This window comes from Choloepus didactylus, chromosome 8 (assembly GCF_015220235.1).
Source record: "Choloepus didactylus isolate mChoDid1 chromosome 8, mChoDid1.pri, whole genome shotgun sequence".
NCBI lineage: Eukaryota > Metazoa > Chordata > Mammalia > Pilosa > Megalonychidae > Choloepus > Choloepus didactylus.
In genome coordinates, this window is record NC_051314.1 from 110,765,335 (window position 1) to 110,790,427 (window position 25,093).

The window sequence follows — 25,093 nt, forward strand, 5'->3', positions numbered from 1 at the left end:
TATGAGTAGAGCTTATCTACTAGTAGACTTTACCCTTTTGTAGGTGTTAGGCAAGGGCATGGCTGTTTGATTGGAGACCTCCCTCACATCAGTATCTGTAGGACTTATTCTTTGTGCTGGTCAATCTTTCTGGAGAGTTAACCTCTTGCATTAAACTAGATTTGAGGACAAGAGCTAGAGGCTTCACTGCTTCTTTAAAGACTTTCAAACATCTCTAAATTCAGTGTCATCCATCACCTCCACCTCCAGAGGCACGGGGTTCCCCTAATTTATGAACCTTCCTTCCAAATTAGCCTTACTCTTGTTAGATTCTCTCTATACTCTCCTACCCTGTGTCCAAATGCACACACACACACTTACACACACAACCACTTGAAGGTCTAGAGCTTTCTCCAGTCTGATAAATCAACTATTACTTGTTCAATTGCTTTCCTGCTTGAGAACTTTTTTGACACTATTTGTCTGCTTTTGTATCCCTCCTTTTCTCTTGTTCTTGAGAGTTTATGCTCCTTTACTCTTCTACTGTCCTTTTAGTGAGGTCACAAAGGGGAGTGGAGATAAGCACCTGTGTTTATTCAGATAAACTATATTCAGGGCCTTTCTTAATAATCTACAACCTTATATGTCTTGGTGTGATAGCTGGTTGTAAAATAGCATGCTTTTATGTTTTTGTCTTTCCATGCTAAATCATTTTGACAAGAACTTGAGCAGAGACCAAAGGAAGGATGACCTTTTTGAAATTTTTATCTCGAATCATTGGCAAGTCTGTTTATCCTTTTAATGAGAGACTTCTGTGTGACTATGTGTCTTCACACACATTGGCATCCAAGCTAGTTTGTTGAATTGCTTGCATCCCATTCACTCTGACCGTATTTCTCCACCCTGGTTTTCTCTACTTCTCAATGAGAGGTGCCCCTTTGCCCCTCCTCTCCATTGCTTTAATTCTGTAGTATTTCCATCTCTTATATTGGCTTCCACTATAACTCTCTCTGATGACACAAAGACTCATCAAAGTTAACTATGGTAGAAATTAGTTTTGCATGTCATATTTACCGGTTCAGGAGTTTGCCAAAGACCTGCGGGAAAAGCCTTTGGTGCTGTAAGACTTCTTTTTTTTTTAAAATTTGGTTTCATTGAGATATACTCACATACCCTACAGTCATCCACAGTGTACAATCAGTTGTTCACAGTACCATCATATAGTTGTCCATTCATCACCAAAATCAACTTTTGAATATTTTCATTACTCCAAAAAAATAGTAAAATGAAAATAAAAAAATAAAAAATTAAAAACACGAATAAAAGTACAAGAACAACCAAAACATCCTATCTCCCCATCCCCCCTATTATTAATTTAATTTTTGTTCCCTGTCCATACACTGATAAACGGAGTGTGAGCCACAAGGTTTTCACAGTCACACACTCACACTGTGTAAGCCACATTGTTATACAATCATCTTCAAAAAATCAAGGCTACTAGATGCTGCAAGACTTTTTATGAGCTGGTGAGTGGTTATGGTAGACAAGCTAGTGATAATACTGTACTTAATAAGAGGGCATTATGCCATAATTATTGCCTTTGGTAGTTAGGACTAAATATGTTAAAACACTTTGCCTTCTACTTTCACATTACTCTTCTAAAAGAAGATTGAGGGCACCAGTAAAAAGCAGTCATGCCTTGCTGCTGCTGACCATTTAGAGTATCCATAATAATGAAGTGACCATTACCATTATCATTTTAAAGATGGGAAAAACAAAATTCAGAATTTAGTTAACTGACCAAGATCCTTAACTAATAAGTGGTAGTGATGGAAATTGACCCAGGTTTGTCTAAAGGTAGGGCTCATTCTACTGGTCCCCCAACCTCTGTACTTTTTTTTCAAACATCGACAAGGATTTAAAAGTGATTTAGTTTCTTAGCAAATGCTGTTTGTGTCCTCTAAGTGTACTAAGTTTTAGAAATATAAAAGGGTATCTAAGCCTTACCTTCTAAAAGTCACATAAACAAATAAGGTCAATATCAGTTAAAATATTTTATTTAAAACATTAAAATAGGTAGTTTATACTTAAATTTAAACAGTGCTGTCTCAGCAACAGCCTGAATAAATTTGAAGCCCTCATTAAACAATCAAGCAGCAATTATTTGTTGAGAATATATGTGCTCATTCCTGATTTGGTACCTGAAGGAAAATATTGTTCCTGCTCATCCCCCAGACCTGTCATGTGGAGTTCTAATTCAGATGATAGTGCAGGCTTTTCATTTGATATATGAGAACAAATACTCTTACTGCCCAGTTGATGAGATAAACTTCCATATGAAAAATACTAGCAGCACAAGGTGATGTGTTTAAGTGTTTAACCATCTGTTAAAGCCAGCAAATAGTCAAGGCATTCAGAGAACAGGAGTGGAAACCCCAAACACTTATTGAGTTCCTATTCCATGAAACCCAGTGTTTTAGGTACTCTGGAAACATATTATTGAGTAAGGAATTCCTAGCACCAGGTTTTGGCCTAAAATGATGAGTTGGATTTGTATAGGAGGTTAAAAAAAATGCATTCCATGCAGGGACAACATGGTTCGTAACATGTGACAGAGGCTAGTCCTATGTGACCTGAAAGGGTGAGGGGAATAGCTTGATGGGTCCAGTGTGCATGCTGAGAAAATGCAAGGAATAAGGACGGATTATAGTGTGAGGCAAAGGCCACAAGGGTAGGAGAATCTTAGTTTTCAGAAGAAGGAAAAAGGTACATTGCATCACAGAGAAGTCTCATTTTAAGGCAAAAAACTTTGATGTTTTTTATATTCCATGGAGAAACACTTCCATAGCCCTCTATAACTGCACTATGCCTTATTTTTGTTTATTGTTTTAGCTACTTAAAACTCTCCCCCTCCCCACCAAACCCAAAAACAGAAGAGGGATGGCTGGTTGCATTGATGGTCTTCAGTTAATCTTTTAAAGAATCCTTACTCAGCTCCACTGTGGTAAAAGGTAACTTTGGGATTTCACGGTTTCCCGTCTCTACTGATTTACTTAAGAAGGGCATTGATTTGTGGGGCATGCCTGCAGGTAAAGGGCAGTGGAGTTGGTAGAATGAGACTGCAGTGGTCCTTTGACATTCTACTTCGTTTTGGTAAATAACTTCCCACCAACTTCTCAAGTTCCACTCTCAATAATACCTAGGAGAAAGACGCTGGATAGTAGCAGTAGCGGCCAGGTTAGGTTGCCCCAGGCGCTGCAGCCCGGTTGGCTGAGCAAATCAAGCTGTGGCCTTGAGTTTTGGTTTCGTGATGACTAAGGTGACCTGTCGGATTTCCTTGTCCTTGCACACTTCATACTTGACGGGACGCTGAAGCAAATATACTAGGCAACCGCTAGGAGGTACCCGAGCGTTGCGTCTGCCTCCGGGACAAGCAGAAATGGCAACGGCGGCGCCCTCGGTTCCGCAAAGCTGGGCGGGTGGCGCTTTTCCAAGGTCGGGACGGCGATAAGCTTGTTGCCGGGAGCGAGGAAGACGTCTCAGAACAAACGAACCCTTCATCTAAAAGGCGCAGGAGGCAAATGCGCCTCCCAGGCCTTACGATGTTCGGGGCTCTTGGTTCTTGGGCACCAGCTGCCTGCACATCTGGACGTAGCAGTGCTTTGCCACGCGAGGCGGAGGACCCTTGTGTGAGCGCGCCCCCTCGTACGCGCGCCTGCGCGCACGTGCGCGTCGGCGTGTGGGAGTGTGTGTGTGTGTGTGTGTGTGTGTGTGTGTGTGTGTGCGCGTGTGCACGCGTGCCCGGGTGTCGGCTGGAGCTGCGGCTCGCAGACCCGCAATGGGGGTGGAGGACCTGTGGGGAATAACTCCCCGCTGGCCTCTTCGCGCCCCACTGAGGGTTAATAACCAATCAGTTAGAGAAAGACGTGGGTGAAGACGACAGAGTGACAACCCGGGCGCGCCGGCTGCGTGTCCAAGGGTTAGGGTATCAGCCAGCTGCTGCCCTACTCAGGGATTTATATTTTGGTGTGTGTGCGTGTGTGTGTGTTATTTTGTATTGTCTGCTTCTATCTCCAGAGAACAAGAGAAGAAGAGAGGGGTGCGCGCTCTGGCTGAGCGTCGCGGATCTAAACCGGTCGAAGGAGGCAGTTTTGCTGACGGGGGAAGGAGGGGGAGAACGTGATTTCCACCAATCCCCGGGCGTTTGTCTGCGAAGTCCGGGGCGCAGCGGAAGGCTGTGGCGCGCCGCTGAATTAACTGATGAGAGCGAGTTCTTTTATTCTTCGGGAGGGGTGGGGAGCGAGGTTCCTGGTGGGCGAGGCGGAGAATCCCGCCGCAGGATCGCGGTCCCGGGCCACCGTGGAAATTTCCAAGGACTTGGCGCGGCGCGGAGGGCGCGTCGGGGGTGGGGGGGTGGGGTACCTGGAGGCGCAGCAGCGCGGGAGACGCGGAAAGGAGGCGAAGGGCGAAGGAGCAGCGCTCTAAAGGGACGCCGCGGACCAAATGTCTGGGAGGAAGCCCAGTCTCTTCCCCGACGCACTCCGAGGGCGACCGTGATGCTGCAGAACCCGCGGGAGCGACACGGCCGCCACTCTCCGGGCACTCAGAGACCCAAGCGCCTGCCTTCTGCAGGAAGAGCGACCATGGTCATAGCTTGTGATTTGCCCCCCGGCCACTTCTCCTAGAACGTAATCCTTGAAAAAGTTGCATTGTAAAAATCCTTGCGTTGACTTTTGGGCCGTGGGGGCCGAAGAAGCGTGAGTGCGTGTGGAAGCAAGGAAACGAAAGGTTGCGTGTGCATGGGGGGCCGGCGGTGGGGGAACTCTCAGCTGCCACTTCCCGAAGTGTCGTGCTGAGGCTCTGGCCCTCGTCCCCCGGAACCCTGGGGCTGCGATGAGCCCCTGTGGGCAGACCCGGCTACACACGTCTAGAGGGGTCATGGCACTACTGGCGTGGAAGTTCCCGCGGACCCGACTGCCGGTGGGAGCCAGTGCCCTCTGCGTCGTGGTCCTCTGTTGGCTTTACATATTCCCGGTCTACCGGCTGCCCAACGAGAAGGAGATTGTTCAGGGTGTGCTGCAACAGGGCACGGCGTGGAGGAGGAACCAGACAGCCGCCAGAGTTTTCAGGTACCCTTACCCTCCCGGCTCCTCCCCGCTCGCTTCCTTTCCTCCCTGGCGCACCGCCTCTTGGAGACGTCTTTTCCATCCAGTCCTTTTCTTATCTCCTTTCTTTGCCACTGCCAACCTGGAGACTTTAGTTCGGCTTCCTTCCCCATCCCTCGTCCTAAAAGATGTGCAGACACCCGCTTTTCCCATGTAAAGCCTTTACGCATTTCTTCCCAATCCTTAGTTGCATTTAACTATTTGGTTAAATAACCGGTAGCAAGGAAGATGCAGGATAACTTAGTCCTTTGTACTAATGAGAATTTATTTCTTGGGCTCTGCAGACGTTCGAAGCTATAGAGAACTAGAAGCAGGTAAGAGGCGTCTTCCTGAGGTTAGGTGACCGGTTGGTAACATAAATCACGAATGAGAGAGGTGATGGGCTGGCAAGTCTTGGGCAGTGAAATTAAAACATGGACACCCAGCCGGGATCTCGCTGCTTTGCGTCGTGAACCCACAGCCAACACACAGCACTTACTGATGATGTCCTACTAGGCACCGGGTACTGTCCATTTATGTCGACGTCTCAGCAACTTTCCAATGACAGATATTATTATCCCCATTTTACCGACTACAAACTGAATCTTTAGAAGAATGAGTTACATGTCCAAGGTCATGTACCTTTGAAGTGTAAGAGCTGGAACTTCATCATGCAAAGCCCCAGAGCATTCAGATCTTTTCTTTTTCTTACTGTGGATGTTTTCTCCTGGAGGATGGGAATGTGCTTTAGGTATGTACTTGAAATCAGAAAGCAAAAAACTAAAATCAGGTTGGAAATCAAAACTCTGAGGATCACTCAGAGGTTGTTTTACTTCCTTTCTGGGTATTTCAATTTGTCTAAAAATAAGTTTCTGGAGGCAGGTGTTGTTTAGTTAGACTGGAAGGAAGGCAGACCTTGCTTTCCCTTTCCCTCAGGCTCCCTTGGCCTTTTGAGGAGACACACCAGGCACTTCCACCGCTGGGATGTGTGGCTTTCACCTTCAACCCTTTGGGCTGTGAATGCTGCAGTCAGTGGTGTCTGGTTGGGGAGTGCTTTCCTCGGCTCTGGATGGAATCTTTCCAAGCAGTGTATGGGCAAGGGAGAGCCAACTTTATCATTCTTCACTGCTCTTAGTTACAAATGTTCAGAAACATCTATAAATTAAAAAAAATAAAAGCAAAAAAACTTTTTAAAAATATGGTTGTCTTCCTCTTCTCAGGCCTGCTCCAGAAAGGAAGGTCAGAGATAGTTTTGTTTCAGAAGAAGGCAGCTGATTTCTCCTTTAAACTGGAAGGGAAGGCTTTTCTCATCTCTCTCTTTTTAGAATTCTACCAAGTTTAAAAGTAATCCTGATCCCCTTAGAAGTACAAAAGGGTTAATTTTGTTACACCTTCACTGTTTGGATTGTTGGACTCAAAAGCACCCAAAAGGCATAGCATCCAGCAATTCTTTTCTCTAAAGACAGAAAGCACTTTCATTGCAAGTAATATAGGGAAATGAGTTAAGAACTTCCTATTGGTTTGCAATGAAAGAGTCCATTTTTTATATAGGAATAATGAAGCTCTGTTAGAGAATAGATTTCTTTTTGGAGGACACAGTCAAGTGGAAAACGCTTCATATTATGAGAAACACGGGCTGATCATTTTTGAGACGTGTTCCTTGCTATCTGTAGCTTGGAATAATCTTCAGTGTGTTTGACTGTCATTTGTCTCTGTATGCAGAGAATTGCTTATTAGAATCCATATTATAAAAACTACCTAAACACATATGCTTCAAAGTTAGTATATGTAAAATTGTGTAAGAGGCACCATTGTTTATTGAAAAGAAGTTGGGCTTCAGAGTAGAATCCTGAATTTTTAAACAGACTGTACCATTATGAAATAAACAGCAGAGTATCTTTGTTGAGTAACTCAATCTCTTTGAGTTTTGTAAGAAGAATCTTTTCTTCCTTATTTATAAAATGGAATAATAGCATCTACCTTGCAGTTTTGTTATAAGGTTTAGATAAAGTAACTGATGTCAAGTATCTGACACATTGTGTGCCCAATAAATGGTTGTTATTATAATTGCTCTAAATGATGCTTTTCTGTGTATGTTACAACTTAAATAAGTCCATAAGAACTTAGAATGTTTCACTTGCCAAAGTTGCAGAAAAATATTAGTGGTATCCCCCTCCTACTACCCACCCAGTGCACTTAAATTAACAAGGATGGGGATTTTTAAAAGACAGTAAAAGTTTCATAGTTTGTTAAAAGAGCCTTCTTTTTTCACTCTGTGTGTTTAATAAAATCTGTTTTTTAAACATATGCATTGTTAGTATGTGGGCAGCAGTATGTTTGTTAAATTTTAGGTCAGCCGGAGAGCCTCTTTATGTTGAGACTCAAATTTGGCATAAAAGGGATTTCTGTTTCTCTAGTCTGAAACTCTTTTGCATAAATACAAATATATGTGTGTATATATATATGCTAATGTACAACCATGGACATATTTGTGGGGATATGTTCACATTTATTCATGAGCCATGGAATGATGTCCATATATTTGTACAAATATGTGTGTATATACACATACATACAAACAAATATTTGTAATCAGTTAATTAACCAACATTTAATGAGTGACTACTATTTGCCAGATATGTTTGAAGCCCTGAGTGGAGGGGAGGTGGGGGAGAGCAGAGAACAGGACAGACAGTTTATCTGCCCGTAGAGAGCTTATCTCCTACTTTGGGTTCACAGACAAAAACAAATGAGTAAATAAATACTATGATTTAAAGTACTTAAATGCCATGAAAGTAAAAGAAAGTGTTTCATTATGTTTATAAGCACAAGAATTTTGGTTTTTATTTTGCTTTCTGTTTCTAATTACTTTTGTAATTTTTTTCTTCTCCTAGCACAGAGGGGAACCTTGGCAAACTGCACAGGAAAGGGCAGTGAAAAATTAACAAAGCTGAAAGATTTTTGAACCTAGTAGGAAGTTTTCGTATAGCTCACATGAATAGAAAGGTAAAGAAATCAGTTGGTTGTATGACAGGAGCTTTCTTAACTCTTATTATCTCTGATTGAGTAGTCAAGTGGTGTGGGAAAATGCCAAAACTAAGGAGCATTGCCTCTCCCATGGGCCCTGCCCATTTGCTTTGTTCTTCAGGGATTACCCGCAGCTCACAGTTTATGTGCAAGGCTCTTGACATGATAACCACAGCAATAACAACAAATTATCAGATGCTTATTATCTGCTTGGCACTATGCTAAGTGCTTTCTATGTATTGTCTCATTTTTATCATCATAACAGTCTTATATAAATGGATAAATTTTGATCCACACTTATAAAGATGAACATGCCCAGTTCTCCATCATCAAGGAATTTCCATAATCCCATGGGAAAGACATATATGTATAATAATTAACTAACTTGAAATAGGGATGTAAAAGGGAAATGGCATAACAGAGTGAAATGCTTATGGACTTGTGAGCTGTTGGCTGGACCCCGGTTGGAATTTGGACTGCATCACTTTCTAGTTGTGTGATAATTGGTAAGTTCAACTCTCAGACCTTCGGTTTCCCCATTTGTAAAATGGGGTCTGTAATGATACCTTACAAGTTTGTAGTGAGAATTACATGATAGATTGCAGAAAGTACCTAGAATGATGCCTGCTGCATATCTCTGTTTAATACATGAATGTTCTAACAACAGGAGCATAAAGTAAGGGCTGGGGAGGTGCAGAGAAAATGATGTTTAATTCCTCTGGAGGGAGGGGAATCAGAGAAGGCTTCAGAGAGGAGGTGGTGTTTATACTAAGCCTTGATAACATGTGATAGTGTATGAGCCAAGGGCAGAAGGATATTCCAGGAAGCAAAAGCCAAGGCAGGGAGTTGTTGAAGTACCTGGTGGGTTTCCTATATGGAAAGTGATTAAGTCGTGTTCCTGGAGACCACTGCAGAAAGATAGACTGGGAGGTAAATGTCCTCAGAGTGTGGCTTATGCACATGGACAAACATCAAGTGTTCAAGGGCTTTGTGCAACTCCTGGCTGGATGGCATGTCGGTGTTACTTGGGATTTGGGAGAGGGAGGGACACATGAAAGTAGTTGTTTTGAAATTTCTGTGTACCCACTGGGTGGTAACCATTACTCTGAATGATTATGTTCCTCTTTTCTTTCCCGAATTCTGAACAAACCACTACTCTAAGCAATTCTAGCTTTGTGCAGCTTTTCTTTCTCTATTTCTGAACCCTCAGGATGTCAAAAGCTTCAAGTATTTTTATAGCTGCCCTGATGACAGCAGAATGGCCTGGAGGATAGTAGGGATGGTAGGAAGATGCAGTTGTCTGTGTATATGAGATATAAATGGGATGTTTCTAAGTTAGGGATATGTAGATTTCACTTTAAAAGTAGTTTAAGAAAAAAGTTTAATGAGTTTGCTGCTTTAAGAAACAAGCTTCAGTTATGCTGCAAGTTTATGAATGTGGGAAAACCTCATTAATTGTAACCATGGAAGCAAAAACAAATCATTAACATTTATCACATAAAATGTACCAGGCCCAGTTCTAAAGTGCTTATGTACATTGCCTAACTTTGTCCTCATAGCGACTCTACAAAGTAGGGACTCTTATGTTACTTGTTCTGTAGATGAGGAAATGGAGGTTCAGAGAGGTCCATTAACAAAGTGATGGAATTTGGATTCCCATCCAGAGCTATTTGATTCTAAACCTCATGCTTGTTCCCTGATACTCTTGGATAAATAAGGCATTGCTGACTATATCTCTTATGATCTGGCCCTGATTACTTCTCCAGTGTCATCTTTCATCAGTTTTCCTCTTTATGCTTTAGTAATATTGGTTATCATTGTAATTTCTGAAATAGACCAGGCTGTATTGGCTTTGCTTGTGTCCTTCCCTCTGCCTGGAATGTCCTTATTTCCAGGCCACATCTGCTTGCCCTTCCCTTGGCCTATTCCTACTCATCTCCAAACTGTGCATTATAGTGGTTAAGAGCAGAGACTCTGAAGTCAGCTTAGCCTGTGCTCAAATCCTGACTCTGCCACTTGCTGTGTTCTTGAACAAGCTAGCCTTTATTGTCCATTTTCTTATCTGTAAAATAGAGTACCTTGTAGGATTCTTGTGAGAATTAGATTAGTTCATGCACTTAATAGGCTTAGAACAGTTTCTGGTATATAATTAGTGCTCAATCCATGTGTAGCTCTCTTAAAGGCAGCTCCCTTACACCTTCCTTTCTTCCCAGGCTGCCATAGAATCTTCTTCTCTATGTTTTCTTCACATCTTGTGCATATTAGTGCATTTCCTTCATTTATCCAAAACACTCACCACTGTGTGTCTACCTCTCTTACCATAGAAGATGCTGGGACTATAGCAGTTAACTTAAAATTCTTACTTTCTTGAAACGTACAGACTAGTGAGAGAGGAATAGATAATAAATGGGTAAATATATAAATATCTGGTAGTGACAAATATTTATCATGATGCATTAAAATTATCTGTTAATTTGCTTGCCTTCACTAATTTTAAGCTCCTTGAGTATAGCGACTGTGTCTCATTTATCTTTGCATTCCAAGAGCCTATCATGGTCCCTGGCACATTGAAATTTTTGTCACATTATTGAGTGAATGAAAATTTTAGAAATGTGTGGGACCAGAGAGCCAGTCAGTCAATCAACAAATATTTAATGAGAACCTACTGTGTGTCTTGCACTCTGCTTGGCAGTATGGAGGATTCAGTGGAGTAAATGGCATATTTTCTATTCTCAAAGCGTCCTTCCCCCTAGAGAAGAGTTTTCCAGTCTTGGCACTACTGACATTTTGGGTGGGGTAACTCTTTCTTGTGAGGGGCTATCCTGTGCATTGTAGGATGTTTAGCAGCATCTCTGGCCTCTACCCACTAAATGTAACAACCAAAAATGTCTCCATACTTAGAGAAATGGCTGCTGAGGGGCAAAATTGCCCCTGGTTGAGAGCCACTGCCCTAGAGAAATAAAACCAACCTGTTTGACGGGAATAAAAGCACCCAGAAAATATCATGCCCTAAAGAGTTATGTATGAAAACTAAAGAATATAAATTCTTTGACAATTTAGAGAATGGGGATGTTTCTGCGGGCTCAAGTAGTTGGAAAGGGCTTCCTGGAAGAGCAATAATGAATTGTACTTTGATAGATAGGCAGGACTTGTTTGAGAAGGGTTGGAAAGAGGAGACCTCTTAGGATATTTACTATAAGCAACTGTCTCCAGTGGCCCTGCTGTGATCGTCCTTTGGCGTTGCCCTTCCTCCATGGGACAAGGCATTATGGGGCCCTTCTAGACCCTGGAATTCCCTGCCCAAATGGTCCAAGCTCATTCCATGGCCTGCCTGCGTGGGGCGTTTATCCCATCCCCTTTTCTGAGATTGGGTTACCCTACCATTGTGCACACCTAAGGGATGGTCAAGGGACAGTCTTTATGGGATGAGGAGGCTGTGGAAGGAGATTGAATATCAGACTGGGGAGTCCATATGTGTACCTGGGGTGGACATACCCGTGTTGCCATGTGCCAGTGCCAAAGTTCCTGCAGTTTGAGAATTTTAAATTCAAATCTGGCATTCTAGATTGTTATGTGGGTATATTTGTCCAGGGAGGAGGATAGGAAAATATAACATTTTATGTAGCTGTTTGTTGGCTTTATAATAACTTTTCAATATGATTTACGGGCCTTCATTTGTACTCTTGCTCTTTGCCTTGCAAAGGGAGGAGGTTGCAGTGTCTTGGATTTACACTGTATGAGCAATACTCAAGTGAGATATTACAGTGTTCATTTTGCAACTTGGGGGCTCATTAGTCTTTGTATTGGAGAAGAGTGTTTTAGGAAACTAGTTGGCCCAGTTAAATCAACATAAATATTAGGGTATGGCCAATTTGTCTTTTTACAAAATTTTGAATCATCTTGAATAGTGACACTGACTATGTGTTACCAATGAAATCTCTCGTGATGCAGCTCATAGATTTCTAGTAAAAGAGAGGTAATATGTTTTAGCTTTAAATTAGATCCTGGTTCTATCAGGAGCTGTGGGACCTTGGACAAGTTGCCTGCTTCTGTATGCCTTTGATTTGGCATATGAAAAATGGGTAAAATATAAATACCCACCTTGTAAGTCTGTGATGACAATTAAGTGAGATAATAAATGTAATGCTTTGAGAACAATGCCTTGCATTTTGTAAGTTCTTAATATTAGTTCTTGTCATTCATTTATTGAATTTATTAATCTGTATTAGTGCTGATTATGTGGTAAGCCCTGTGCTAGGTGAAGGGGATGGGTCTGCTTCATGGAGTACACATTGCTGCCTTTGAACAAGCAATTAAAAACATGACTTACCATGCAACAGGTCTACCAGTAAATGATTATCAAGTTGTGAGAATTTCATGCTAATAAAACTAAAGTGGCTAAAGTTATTTTTAACTCTTTTAATGACCTGGAACTAATGGAGAAAACATCGCTGTTGGGAAAAACAAGTGAACAAAAATAAAATACAAACAAAGTACGTTTATTTCAAACATCAGAACTATAGTATAATGAAATCTTGAGGAATACATAATCTGGAAACAAAGTTTTAATAATAGTTATAAAATAAAATCATTATATGGCACTTACTATGTTCCAGAAACTGTTCTAAGCACTACATATTTATGAACTCATTGAATCCTTACAACAAACTTCTAAGGTGGGTACTGCTGTTATGTTCAACTTACAATTGAGGATATTGAAGAACTGAGAAGTTTACTTGTCCCAGGTTTTACAATCAGTGGTGCAGCTAGGGTTTGAACCGTGGCAGCTTTGCTCCAGAGTCTGTACCATTAATTAATGAGGAGAAGCTTTGTGCTCCCTCAAGGATAGTAGATAGTGGTGGCTGCTGAAGTGTAGGGCCATGGCTGATGACATTCTGTACACATTCATTCATTCTTTCTTTCATTCCTCGGGTCTTTGTTAAGAGCCCAGTGAGAGAGACAGGGAGACAGTTATGATTCTGTACAAAAATAAGGGAAGCATAAGGTGCTAGGGGAGATAATGAGAAAGGCCTGTAACTCAGACACAAGATAAGGGCAGGCTTCCTGGAGGAAGTGATGTCTAAGCTGAGACCAGAAGGATGACAAAGAGGATGGGGGTTTGAAGAATCGGATTTAGATGGAAGAGACAGCACAAGAAGGGAGATTGTAGGGGCTTGTGGGAAATGAAAGAAAGGTAATGTGGTTGGAGCAAGAGTAGAAGGCATGGAGCAGAGTGAGGAAAAGCTGGAGAGAGAGGCAGGGGCCAGATCCCGGTAGGCTTTATGAGCCCCCGTCAAGGGCCCAGTCTCTCAGCTCACAACATCTGGGTGGGGCAGTGCTGGATTGAAGCTGTGTTCAGCTTCCTCATTGCAGAGCAGAGGCTATCTGAACTGGTTGGGATGTGGAATCCGTAGCCATCCTTACCTGATAGGGTGAGAAGACAAGAAGCTCCTTCCCACATGGAAGAAGTCTGGACTTTGGTGCCCAGAGAATAGGTTCTGATCCTGATTCTGTCATTTATTAACACTGTCACCTTGAATTATTTACTTGGCCTTTCTGAACCTTAACTGGAGGTGCAGTATTTATCTTGAGAGGATTAGGTACTGAATAATTGCTAATTATTAAGCTATAATGAGGAGAAAAGCCATGTCCTGGGACAGAGCCTATGCCTATTGTACCTTCAGTAAAGGAATATCTGACAATGAACCACGAGCTTGTTCCTTCTTTTTCGCGTTCTTCCTTCATAGAGTTAGTATTAAGGATACTCTAATACGGCCCACAGAAATTTGAAGAAGGTAGCAGAGCCCAGGAATAAGTCACCTGACCATTCCTTCGTTCAATCATTCATTCATGCCACCACATTTGCTGAGGACCTATTATTAGGTGCTGGAGATACAGTGATGAACACTAGACACAGTCCTTCGTTTTACAAAATGTGCATTCTCGTCTAGTGTCATTAGCAAAATGTTTGTAAGGAATTGGGTAACATCGTATTCCAAGGGTTATAGTTTGTCTTTTGGATAATTATGCTGAGTTTTGAAGCAATTGGTTTTCCCTCTTTCTGTTTGACTGCCCTTTGTCTTCTAGCGATGGCATTCAGGGGGGAAGGCAACAAAGTCCCTAAGAGCTGTGTCACTCTTTGGATTAGGTGCCAGGAGGAAGCTGATGTGAATTCAGAGCCAAACAGTCTCTATTATTCAGGGCTTAAGTAATAGAGTGCAATACCAGAGATTTCCAAGTGAATGCAATGAGAAAAAAAAATTTTTTTTTAATAAAATGTTTGTTTCAATTATTGATATAGCACATATATACATGATTTTATATCCCTTATGCTTATTTTAAGAATTTTATAGTGTTTATTTTTCTGATTTTGGAAAAAATGCATATTTACTATAGAAAAATTTTAAATGTAGTCAAGATGAGAAAATAAAAAGCATCATAATCCCATTACTCAGAATTAATTCTTGTGAACAGTTTTTATCATGCGTAATTTTTATTGTGTGTGTATTACTAAATTGTGTGTATTTTGTATAGTTTTCTATCCTCTTTTATTCAACATTACACCCTTAGCATTTTCCCACATCATTAAATAAAATGGCTTTATGATTTTTATTTTGGAAAAAGATTATTTATTGTGAGTTTTTTTGGTAAAATGTTTCCATGTTGGAACAAATTACTTTTTTAAAAAGAATATTCATGCTGCTGACAAATGTGTGTGATATATTTTTAAATAATTTCTTTGTATATATATATATGGTGAAATCTGAGATTAGGAAATCGAAAAGCAAATATGCAAATATTTTAAAAGCATTCTGTTTATAGGGTCAGTTACATCGTTTTCTTATTCCATTAAGCAATGAGGTAAAGCAGTAATTTAAAAAGGAAAATGAACTTTTGCTTCATGATAAGGTAGAGATGTCAAGCAAAAAGAAAAATGTCTTAAATAAAACAGAAATACATTTTGTGAAAGTATGTGACTTTAAGAGTCAATTTCCTGTTTATTAAAATTAAAAGTATTGGGCTTGAATCTGGAGCAGATCATGCATTTCTGGGTGGAGGGTGTGGGTGGGGTAAAATGACACAAATTTCTCATAATGAGATTTTGTTGGGAGGTCACTTGGAGATTGCATATCTGTGATGGAGATGACATCAGCCTATATCTTCTCTACCCTGAGTCCTACTCCCTCACTCCCATGTGAAGTGGCTCATCACACTGTTGCTTTCATGTGTCAGGGACACAGACTGAGTTTGGTTTATCTTTGTTTCAGATCCCTGATCACAAGAAAAATCCTTTGTTCTTTTTAAGTGTCTAGTAACCATCTGTTGGGTGAATGAAAACATTAGATTGCCTCAAAGGTCTGTAGACAGATATCTGAATACATTTTAGGGATAATTTCACTTATTTCGTAATATTAGGACTATATGATAAATATTCACTAACTAGTCACTCCTTCATTCATTCCTTTGTTCAACAAATATCTGCTCAGTGTCTTCTATGTACCAGGCACTCTGCTAGGTCTTAAGAACAGAGTGGTAAGTCAAGAGGATATGGGCCTTGCCCTCATACAATATATATGAACAGCATCTATATAAAAAGACCAGTGATTTTATAATTACTTTCTAGAGTCTCTCACTTTCTTTTTAAGGAAGAAAAAACAAGCACAAGTTTAATTTCACTTTCAGGCTTTAGCTGTGTATATCTGTGTTTGTTACAGTTCAGAAAGGACCAGAGTCTTTCTTTCTGGTCCATTCAATTTTTGGCCTTCATAGTCATTGTGAGGCCAGAGGCCTCTATCCAGGTTTGTGATACAGTCTCTTTGACACTTGCTAACTTATGCAACATGTGAAATGTTAAACAGAAAAAGCACTTTAAAACTTTGCTAAAAGATGCATGAGTCCATTGGGGAAAGCAAAACTCATTTACTGGTAGAATCAGAGACAAAGAGGCAGGCTGGTTTGGATGGAGAATGCTCATTTTGTAAGCAACTGATCTCAAACCAGCTGCCCCGCCATAATAAAGAAAAGGAGAGGAAGTGTGAAAGGAAAGGGAGGAATGGGAAATAGGTATAGATAAACTATGAATTGAGGATTCTCAATCTGGGGTAAAAACCCAAAGCCATTCTATTTTTTCCAGTGACTGCTTCAACTATACCATGTCAAATCTGCCACCCCTCTTTGCCCACTCTGATGATTCTTGGAAAAATTTAGCCAGATTTCATATATTTTCATTCACTTTAATGACTGGAAGACTCTTGTCCTGGTATTTAGCTCAGTTCCATTTATTTTAAAGCATAGTTAAAACTCTTTTGTCTACCATCTCTGCCTGCTTAGGCTCCACCTGAAGCTCTAGCAGTTTGGAGTGGAAGATGTGGAGAGCAGGGTTGTTTTCTGATGTGTTCCCCTCTACCCCACTCCACCTCCCTGTAAGAGCTGCTTCTTTGGTGTTAGGCAGAGAAAAGGGCAAACAAACCCTCACGTGACTGGGTGAACTCGTGGTTCTCTCTCCTTTGGTGATTGCTGCTTTTCAAGTGAACCCTCTCGTCCAACGGCATATTGTTCTGATTCTGTCACCTGGCTCGCTGCCTTCCTAGGTGGAGTACTGAGACCCAGTGTGAAGCTCAGTCCATCCACAGGGAGCTCCCCTATCCTTGCCACACCAAACTAATCTTCAGTGGGCAGCAAATGAGCCAAAAAATGAAGTACCTGTCTTCCATTATTGCAAGCCCTTTCAGTCTTTACAAGTGTTTCTTTTGGAGGTTTCCTCACTCCCTTTCCTTGTTGCCAAGAAGGGAAAGCATTGCCTTCCCACCGCTATGGGGGTGGAGATGCAGTAGACTCGTTGCAAAAACACGACACTCCCAAAGCTGCTCATTTTTCCCAGTCTTTCCCCAGTATGAATTGGCCAGGTGGTGATGGTATGGGTGGCGGTAAGACTGGTTCTCTGGTTTGGCACCTCTCAGTAATGCTGTAGTGAGATGGCAGGTTGCAACTCCTGGAGGCTTTCTGAATTTAGAAGATGGAGTACTCAACGCATGTTGGCCTCAGTTTGCGGCTTTGGCCATAATTCCTGGATAAGAGGAAAAAAAAAACCCACCTTTTGTCACACTTATCCCCTGGATACATTTTTGCACCCTTACAAAACCTAGTAGTTGTACACTTTTTCTTAAAAGATCCCTGAGGGTCCCATGAATAGGGAAATGCTCAGCTGAGTCAAGTTCAATCTCATTCTAAGCCGGTGACTAAGGTTTCCCATGGCAATCACTAGGTGCCCAAGCTCCCCACCCCCTCCCTGTTCTGGGGACTCGCCACAAGTGTCCTCCCGTTTAGTCACTCCACCAATGCCGGATCTTTCTCATTTCCTTTTCTTTCTGCTCAGAAAGCTGGGGGAGACCAGCATGTCTCCTGGCTACGCAGACTTCAACTGGGGAATGAATCTCTGTATCTTGAATCTCCTTGGGACTCTCCTTTCTTCAGCAAGGAAAGAATCCTCACTCCTCAACAGGTTCCTCTCTCTCTCAGTTCTCCCTTTATATTAACCAGGAATGAGGGTGGTTGTGGTGGTGGACTGGATTGCCAACCAGACCCCCCCTCCCCAAGCCCTGCCGAGAGCTGGTCACGTAACCAGTGGCTCTCTCAAATCCGAATGTGGGATACTTAGCAGCTGTGTCCCCAGCTTTGGACCCAAATCTATAATCCAGCACAAAATCCCACTGAACATCCTGTTACAAAAGGAAAGAACTAATAAAGAAGCAAGACGACTGCTTCTGGTGTATCAGATTTCAAGTTTTATGATTTATATGCTGTTCAAAAAATTCTCTTTGGGCTTTCAAAATAGGAATGCAATATGGAAAATCAAGTTTAGATTTAATTAACATTTATTGTGTACCAGTAACTATGTGCAAGCACCATGCTGGATGTTTTCATACTGGTTTTTAAAATCAGCTCCATTTCTTAGACAATAATGATGACATTTTTAGTAATATATTTATTTATTTTGTGTCTGCCATATATCAGGCACTGTTTTAAGTACTTTATGCAGTGACATCATTTATATTCACAAATACTCTATGAACGAGATATTATCCTTATGTTACAGACAAGAAAACAGACTGTGACCGATTATTTGCTTAAGGCCACTTAAATTTAAGTGATGCTGAGAGCTAACAATGTATGCCTACTATGTATCAGGCCCTCTTTCAAGTACTTTATGTTATCATCATAGCAGCTCTAGAAGATAGTTCTGTTTTATTGATGGAGAAACTGATGCACAAAGGAACGTGCCCAGGGTTACATAGTAAATAATCTGTGGCTTCAGGGCTCGTAGACTTCCTCATGAGCATTCAGACCAAAGTTCACATTCACGGCTTCGAGTCAGAGTCTGATGCCTCCTTATATTGTTATGTCTTAACACAAAGGAATGAATCTCAAATGATAAAATTTCAGCCTGTGAAGGTGAACTAATACCTCCTGAATTTGTTAATATCAAGGGCTGCTTATACCACCCACTCTTCAGTAATCTTGCAAATAAGCTCAAATGAGAGGGGAGGAGGGTTTTTCCTATTTTTCTCTCTGGCTGACATCTCTGATTCATTCCAGCCGCTTAGCTTTAGGGTCAGTTTGCCCTCCTGGATATCTAGCCATCACAGCCCACTTGTGTAACTCCCCTTATGTTTGTGAGGTGGATTCCAAGAAATGATACAAAGAAATGGGAGTGGAACATTCAATCATGTGAGAACTTTTTCTTTGTCACCTGAAAAGAGAAGTTATTCAGTTATTCTTACCCTTTTTATTGCTGAAATCCCCAGAGACTTTTTTTAATTTTCTCCCCCCCACTTTTTTTTTTTGGCCTCAGTCACTGACTCTGAAATGGAATCTATATAATATTTTGAGTTCTTCAGAAAGACTGTCTATAGATCCAGTGGGTGATTCTGTTTTGTAAACATTCTTTATTAATGAAATGTATTTTTTTTTCATTTTTATTGAGATTATTCAGATACCGTACAATTAACCAAAGATCCAAAGTGTACAATCACTTGCCCCTGGGTACCCTCATACAGCTGTGCATCCATCACACTTAATTTTTGTTCAATTTTTAGAAACTTTTCATTACTCCAGACAAGAAATAAAGTGAAAGATGAAAAAAAAAAAAAAAAAAGAAAAGGAAACTCTAATCCTCCCCTATCCCTAACCAACCCCCCTCAATTGTTGACTCGTAGTATTGATATAGTACATTTGTTACTGTTTATGAAAAAATGTTGAAATACTACTAACTGTAGTATATAGTTTGTAATAGGTATATAGTTCTTCCCTATATGCCCCTCTATTATTAACTTCTAATTGTATTGTCATACATTTGTTCTGGTTCATGGAAGTGATTTCTAGTATTTGTACAGTTGATCATGGACATTGCCCACCATAGGATTCAGTTTTATACATTCCCATCTTTTGACCTCCAACTTTCCTTCTGGTGACATATATGACTCTGAGCTTCCCCTTTCCACCTCATTCACACACCATTCGGCGCTGTTATTCTCACATCTTGCTACCAACACCCCTGTTCATTTCCAGACATTTAAGTTCATCCTAATTGAACATTCTGCTCATACTAAGCAACCACTCCCCATCCTTAAGCGTCGTCCTATATCTTTTTTTTTTAATCTTCATTTTATTGAGATATATTCACATACCACGCAGTCATACAAAACAAATCGTACTTTCGATTGTTTACAGTACCATTACATAGTTGTACATTCATCACCTAAATCAATCCCTGACACCTTCATTAGCACACACACAAAAATAACAAGAATAATAATTAGAGTGAAAAAGAGCAATTGAAGTAAAAAAGAACACTGGGTACCTTTGTCTGTTTGTTTCCTTCCCCTATTTTTCTACTCATCCATCCATAAACTAGACAAAGTGGAGTGTGGTCCTTATGGCTTTCCCAATCCCATTGTCACCCCTCATAAGCTACATTTTTATACAACTGTCTTCGAGATTCATGGGTTCTGGGTTGTAGTTTGATAGTTTCAGGTATCCACCACCAGCTACCCCAATTGTTTGGAACCTAAAAAGGGTTGTCTAAAGTGTGCGTAAGAGTGCCCACCAGAGTGACCTCTCGGCTCCTTTTGGAATCTCTCTGCCACTGAAGCTTATTTCATTTCCTTTCACATCCCCCTTTTGGTCAAGAAGATGTTCTCCGTCCCACGATGCCGGGTCTACATTCCTTCCCGGGAGTCATATTCCACGTTGCCAGGGAGATTCACTCCCCTGGGTGTCTGATCCCACGTAGGGGGGAGGGCGGTGATTTCACCTTTCAAGTTGGCTTAGCCAGAGAGAGAGGGCCACATCTGAGCAACTAAGAGGCATTCGGGAGGAGGCTCTTAGGCACAACCATAGGGAGGCCGAGCCTCTCCTTTGCAGCAACCGTCTTCCCAAGGGTAAAACTTATGGTAGAGGGCTCAACCCATCAAACCACCAGTCCCCTATGTCTGTGGTCATGTTAGCAACCATGGAGGTGGGGTAGGCCAATACCCCTGCATTCTCCACAGGCTCCTCAAGGGGGCACTACATCTTTTTTTTTCCCCTTGTTTTTCTTTTTTTTTTTTTTAACTTTCCCTTCTTTTTTAAATCAACTGTATGAAAAAAAAAGTTAAAAAGAAAACAAACATACAATAAAAGAACATTTCAAAGAGACCATAGCAAGGCAGTAAGAAAAAGACAACTAACCTAAGGTAACTGCTTAACTTCCAACATGTTCCTACTTTACCCCAAGAAAGTTACATAATATAGCAACATTTCTGTGAACTTGTTCCTACTATATCCATCAGAAATTAACAGACCATAGTCATTCCTGGGCATCCCCAGAACGTTAAATAGCTTATCTGTTCTTCTTCGATTATTGTTCCCCCTTCCTTAATTGCTCTCTATTGCTAGTTCCCCTACATTCTACATTATAAACCATTTGTTTTACATTTTTCAAAGTTCACATTAGTGGTAGCATATAATATTTCTCTTTTTGTGCCTGGCTTATTTCACTCAGCATTATGTCTTCAAGGTTAATCCATGTTGTCATATGTTTCACGAGATCGTTCCTTCTTACTGCCGCGTAGTATTCCATCGTGTGTATATACCACATTTTATTTATCCACTCATCTGTTGAAGGACATTTGGGTTGTTTCCATCTCTTGGCAATTGTGAATAATGCTGCTATGAACATTGGCGTGCAGATATCTGTTCGTGTCACTGCTTTCCGACCTTCCGGGTATATACCGAGAAGTGCAATCGCTGGATCGAATGGTAACTCTTTATCTAGTTTTCTAAGGAAATGCCAGACTGACTTCCAGAGTGGCTGAACCATTACACAGTCCCACCAACAATGAATAAGAGTTCCAATTTCTCCACATCCCCTCCAGCATTTGTAGTTTCCTGTTTGTTTAATGGCAGCCATTCTAACCGGTATTAGATGGTATCTCATTGTGGTCTTAATTTGCATCTCTCTAATAGCTAGTGAAGCTGAACATTTTTTCATGTGTTTCTTGGCCATTTGTATTTCCTCTTCAGAGAACTGTCTTTTCATATCTTTTGCCCATTTTATAATTGGGCTGTCTGTACTATTGTCATTGAGTCGTAGGATTTCTTTATATATGCAAGATATCAGTCTTTTGTCAGATACATGGTTTCCAAAAATTTTTTCCCATTGAGTTGGCTGCCTCTTTACCTTTTTGAGAAATTCCTTGAGGTGCAGAAACTTCTAAGCTTGAGGAGTTCCCATTTATCTATTTTCTCTTTTGTTGCTTGTGCTTTGGGTGTAAAGTCTAGGAAGTGGCCGCCTAATACAAGGTCTTGAAGATGTTTTCCTACATTATCTTCTAGGAGTTTTATGGTACTTTCTTTTATATTGAGATCTTTGGTCCATTTTGAGTTAATTTTTGTGTAGGGGGTGAGGTAGGGGTCCTCTTTCATTCTTTTGGATATGGATATCCAACTCTCCCAGCCCCATTTGTTGAAAAGACCATTATGACTCAGTTCAGTGACTTTGGGGGCCTTATCAAAGATCAGTCGGCCATAGATCTGAGTGTCTATCTCTGAATTCTCAATTCGATTCCATTGATCTATATGTCTATCTTTGTGCCAGTACCATGCTGTTTTGGCAACTGTGGCTTTATAATAAGCTTCAAAGTCAGGGAGTGTAAGTCCTCCCACTTCGTTTTTCTTTTTTAGAGTATCTTTAGCAATTCGAGGCATCTTCCCTTTCCAAATAAATTTGATAACTAGCTTTTCCAAGTCTGCAAAGTAGGTTGTTGGAATTTTGATTGCGATTGCATTGAATCTGTAGATGAGTTTGGGTAGAATTGACATCTTAATGACATTTAGCCTTCCTATCCATGAACATGGAATATTTTTCCATCTTTTAAGGTCCCCTTCTATTTCTTTTAGTAGAGTTATGTAGTTTTCTTTGTATAGGTCTTTTACATCTTTGGTTAAGTTTATTCCTAGGTACTTGATTTTTTTAGTTGCTATTGAAAATGTTATCTTTTTCTTGAGTGTCTCTTCAGTTTGTTCATTTCTAGCATATAGAAACATTACTGACTTATGTGCATTAACCTTGTATCCCGCTACTTTGCTAAATTTGTTTATTAGCTCTAGTAGCTGTATCGTCGATTTCTCAGGGTTTTCTAGATATAAGATCATATCATCTGCAAACAATGACAGTTTTACTTCTTCTTTTCCAATTTGGATGCCTTTTATTTCTTTGTCTTGCCGGATTGCCCTGGCTAGCACTTCCAGCACAATGTTGAATAACAGTGGTGACAGCGGGCATCCTTGTCTTGTTCCTGATCTTAGAGGGAAGGCTTTCAGTCTCTCACCATTGAGTACTATGCTGGCTGTGGGTTTTTCATATATGCTCTTTATCATGTTGAGGAAGTTTCCTTCAATTCCTACCTTTTGAAGTGTTTTTATCAAAAAGGGATGTTGGATTTTGTCAAATGCTTTTTCAGCATCTATTGAGATGATCAATTGATTTTTCCCTTTTGACTTGCTAATGTGTTATAATACATTGATTGATTTTCTTATGTTGAACCATCCTTGCATGCCTGGAATGAACCCCACTTGGTCATGGTGTATGATTTTTTTAATGTGTCTTTGGATTCGATTTGCAAGTATTTTGTTGAGGATTTTTGCATCTATATTCATTAGGGAGATTGGCTGGTAGTTTTCCTTTTTTGTAGCATCTTTGCCTGGTTTTGGTATTAGATTGATGTTAGCCTCATAAAATGAGTTAGGTAGTGTTCCATTTTCTTCAATGTTTTGAAAGAGTTTGAGTAAGATTGGTGTCAGTTCTTTCTGGAAAGTTTGGTAGAATTCCCCTGTGAAGCCATCTGGCCCTGGGCATTTATTTGTGGGAAGATTTTTGATGACTGATTGGATCTCTTTGCTTGTGATGGGTTAGTTGAGGTCTTCTATTTCTTCTCTGGTCAGTCTAGGTTGTTCATATGTTTCCAGGAAATTGTCCATTTCTTCTACATTATCCAGTTTGTTGCCATACAGTTGTTCATAATATCTTCTTATAATTTTTTTAATTTCTTCAGGATCTGCAGTTATGTCACCTTTTTCATTCATTATTTTGTTTATATGGGACTTCTCTCTTTTTGATTTTGTCAGTCTAGCTAGGGGCTTGTCAATCTTGTTGATCTTCTCAAAGAACCAACTTTTGGTGATATTTATCCTCTCTATTGTTTTTTTGTTCTCTATGTCATTTATTTCTGCTTTAATCCTTGTTATTTCTTTTCTTCTACTTGGTTTAGGATTGGTTTGCTGTTCATTTTCTAGCTTCTTCAGTTGATCCATTAGTTCTTTGATTTTGGCTCTTTCTTCCTTTTTAATATATGCGTTTAGTGCTATAAATTTCCCCCTTAGCACTGCTTTTGCTGCATCCCATAGGTTTTGGTATGTTGTGTTCTCATTTTCATTCATCTCTATATATTTAGCAATTTCTCTTGCTATTTCTTCATTAACTCACTGATTGTTTAGGAGTGTGTTGTTTAACCTCCAGGTATTTGTGAATTTTCTAAGTCTCTGATGGTTATTGACTTCTAATTGTATTCCATTGTGGTCAGAGAATGTGCTTTGAATAATTTCAATCTTTTTAAATTTATTGAGGCTTGTTTTATGTCCCAGCATATGATCTATTCTGGAGAAAGTTCCGTGAGCACTAGAAAAGTATGTGTATCCTGGTGATTTGGGATGTAATGTCCTGTAGATGTCTGTTAAATCTAATTCATTTATCAGATTGTTTAGGTTTTCAATTTCCTTATTGGTCTTCTGTCTGGTTGATGTATCTATAGGAGAGAGTGATGTGTTGAAGTCTCCCACAATTATTGTGGAAACATCAATTGCTTTCTTTAGTTTTGCCAGTGTTTCTCTTATGTATTTTGTGGCACCTTGATTGAGTGCATAGACATTTACGATTGTTATTTCTTCTTGTGGAATTGCCCCTTTTATTAGTATGTAGTGGCCTTCTTTGTCTCTCAAAACATCCCTGCATTTGAAGTCTATTTTATCTGAGATTAATATTGCTACACCTGCTTTCTTTTGGCTGTAGCTTGCATGAAATATTTTTTTCCATTCTTTCACTTTCAGTTTCTTTGTGTCCCTGTGTCTAAGATGAGTCTCTTGTGTGCAACATATTGATGGTTCATTTTTTTTGATCCATTCTGCGAATCTATATCTTTTAATTGGGGAGTTTAATCCATTTACATTCAACGTTATAACTGTGAAGGCATTTCTTGAATCAGCCATCTTATCCTTTGGTTTATGTTTGTCATATTTTTCCCCTCTGTCTATTAATATCCTTTATTGTACCCATACCGAATCTCTTTAGTACTGAACCTTTCTCCAAGTCTCTCTGTCCTTTCTTTGTTTCTCTGTCTGTAGGGCTC

The 25,093-nt window shown here is 40.4% G+C and overlaps 1 protein-coding gene across 2 annotated transcripts in view; it reads left to right on the plus strand.

Annotated features, from left to right (window-relative positions):
• Window positions 1–4,851: 4,851 nt before the first annotated feature.
• Window positions 4,852–25,093, plus strand: part of ST8SIA1 (ST8 alpha-N-acetyl-neuraminide alpha-2,8-sialyltransferase 1) — a 183,400-nt gene continuing 163,158 nt past the window's right edge. For both annotated transcript variants that reach the window (XM_037846195.1, XM_037846196.1), the window contains exon 1: window positions 4,852–5,108. In XM_037846195.1, the coding sequence (XP_037702123.1) occupies window positions 4,873–5,108 (236 nt within the window). In that variant the 5' untranslated portion in view covers window positions 4,852–4,872. The remainder of the gene's footprint in view (window positions 5,109–25,093) is intronic.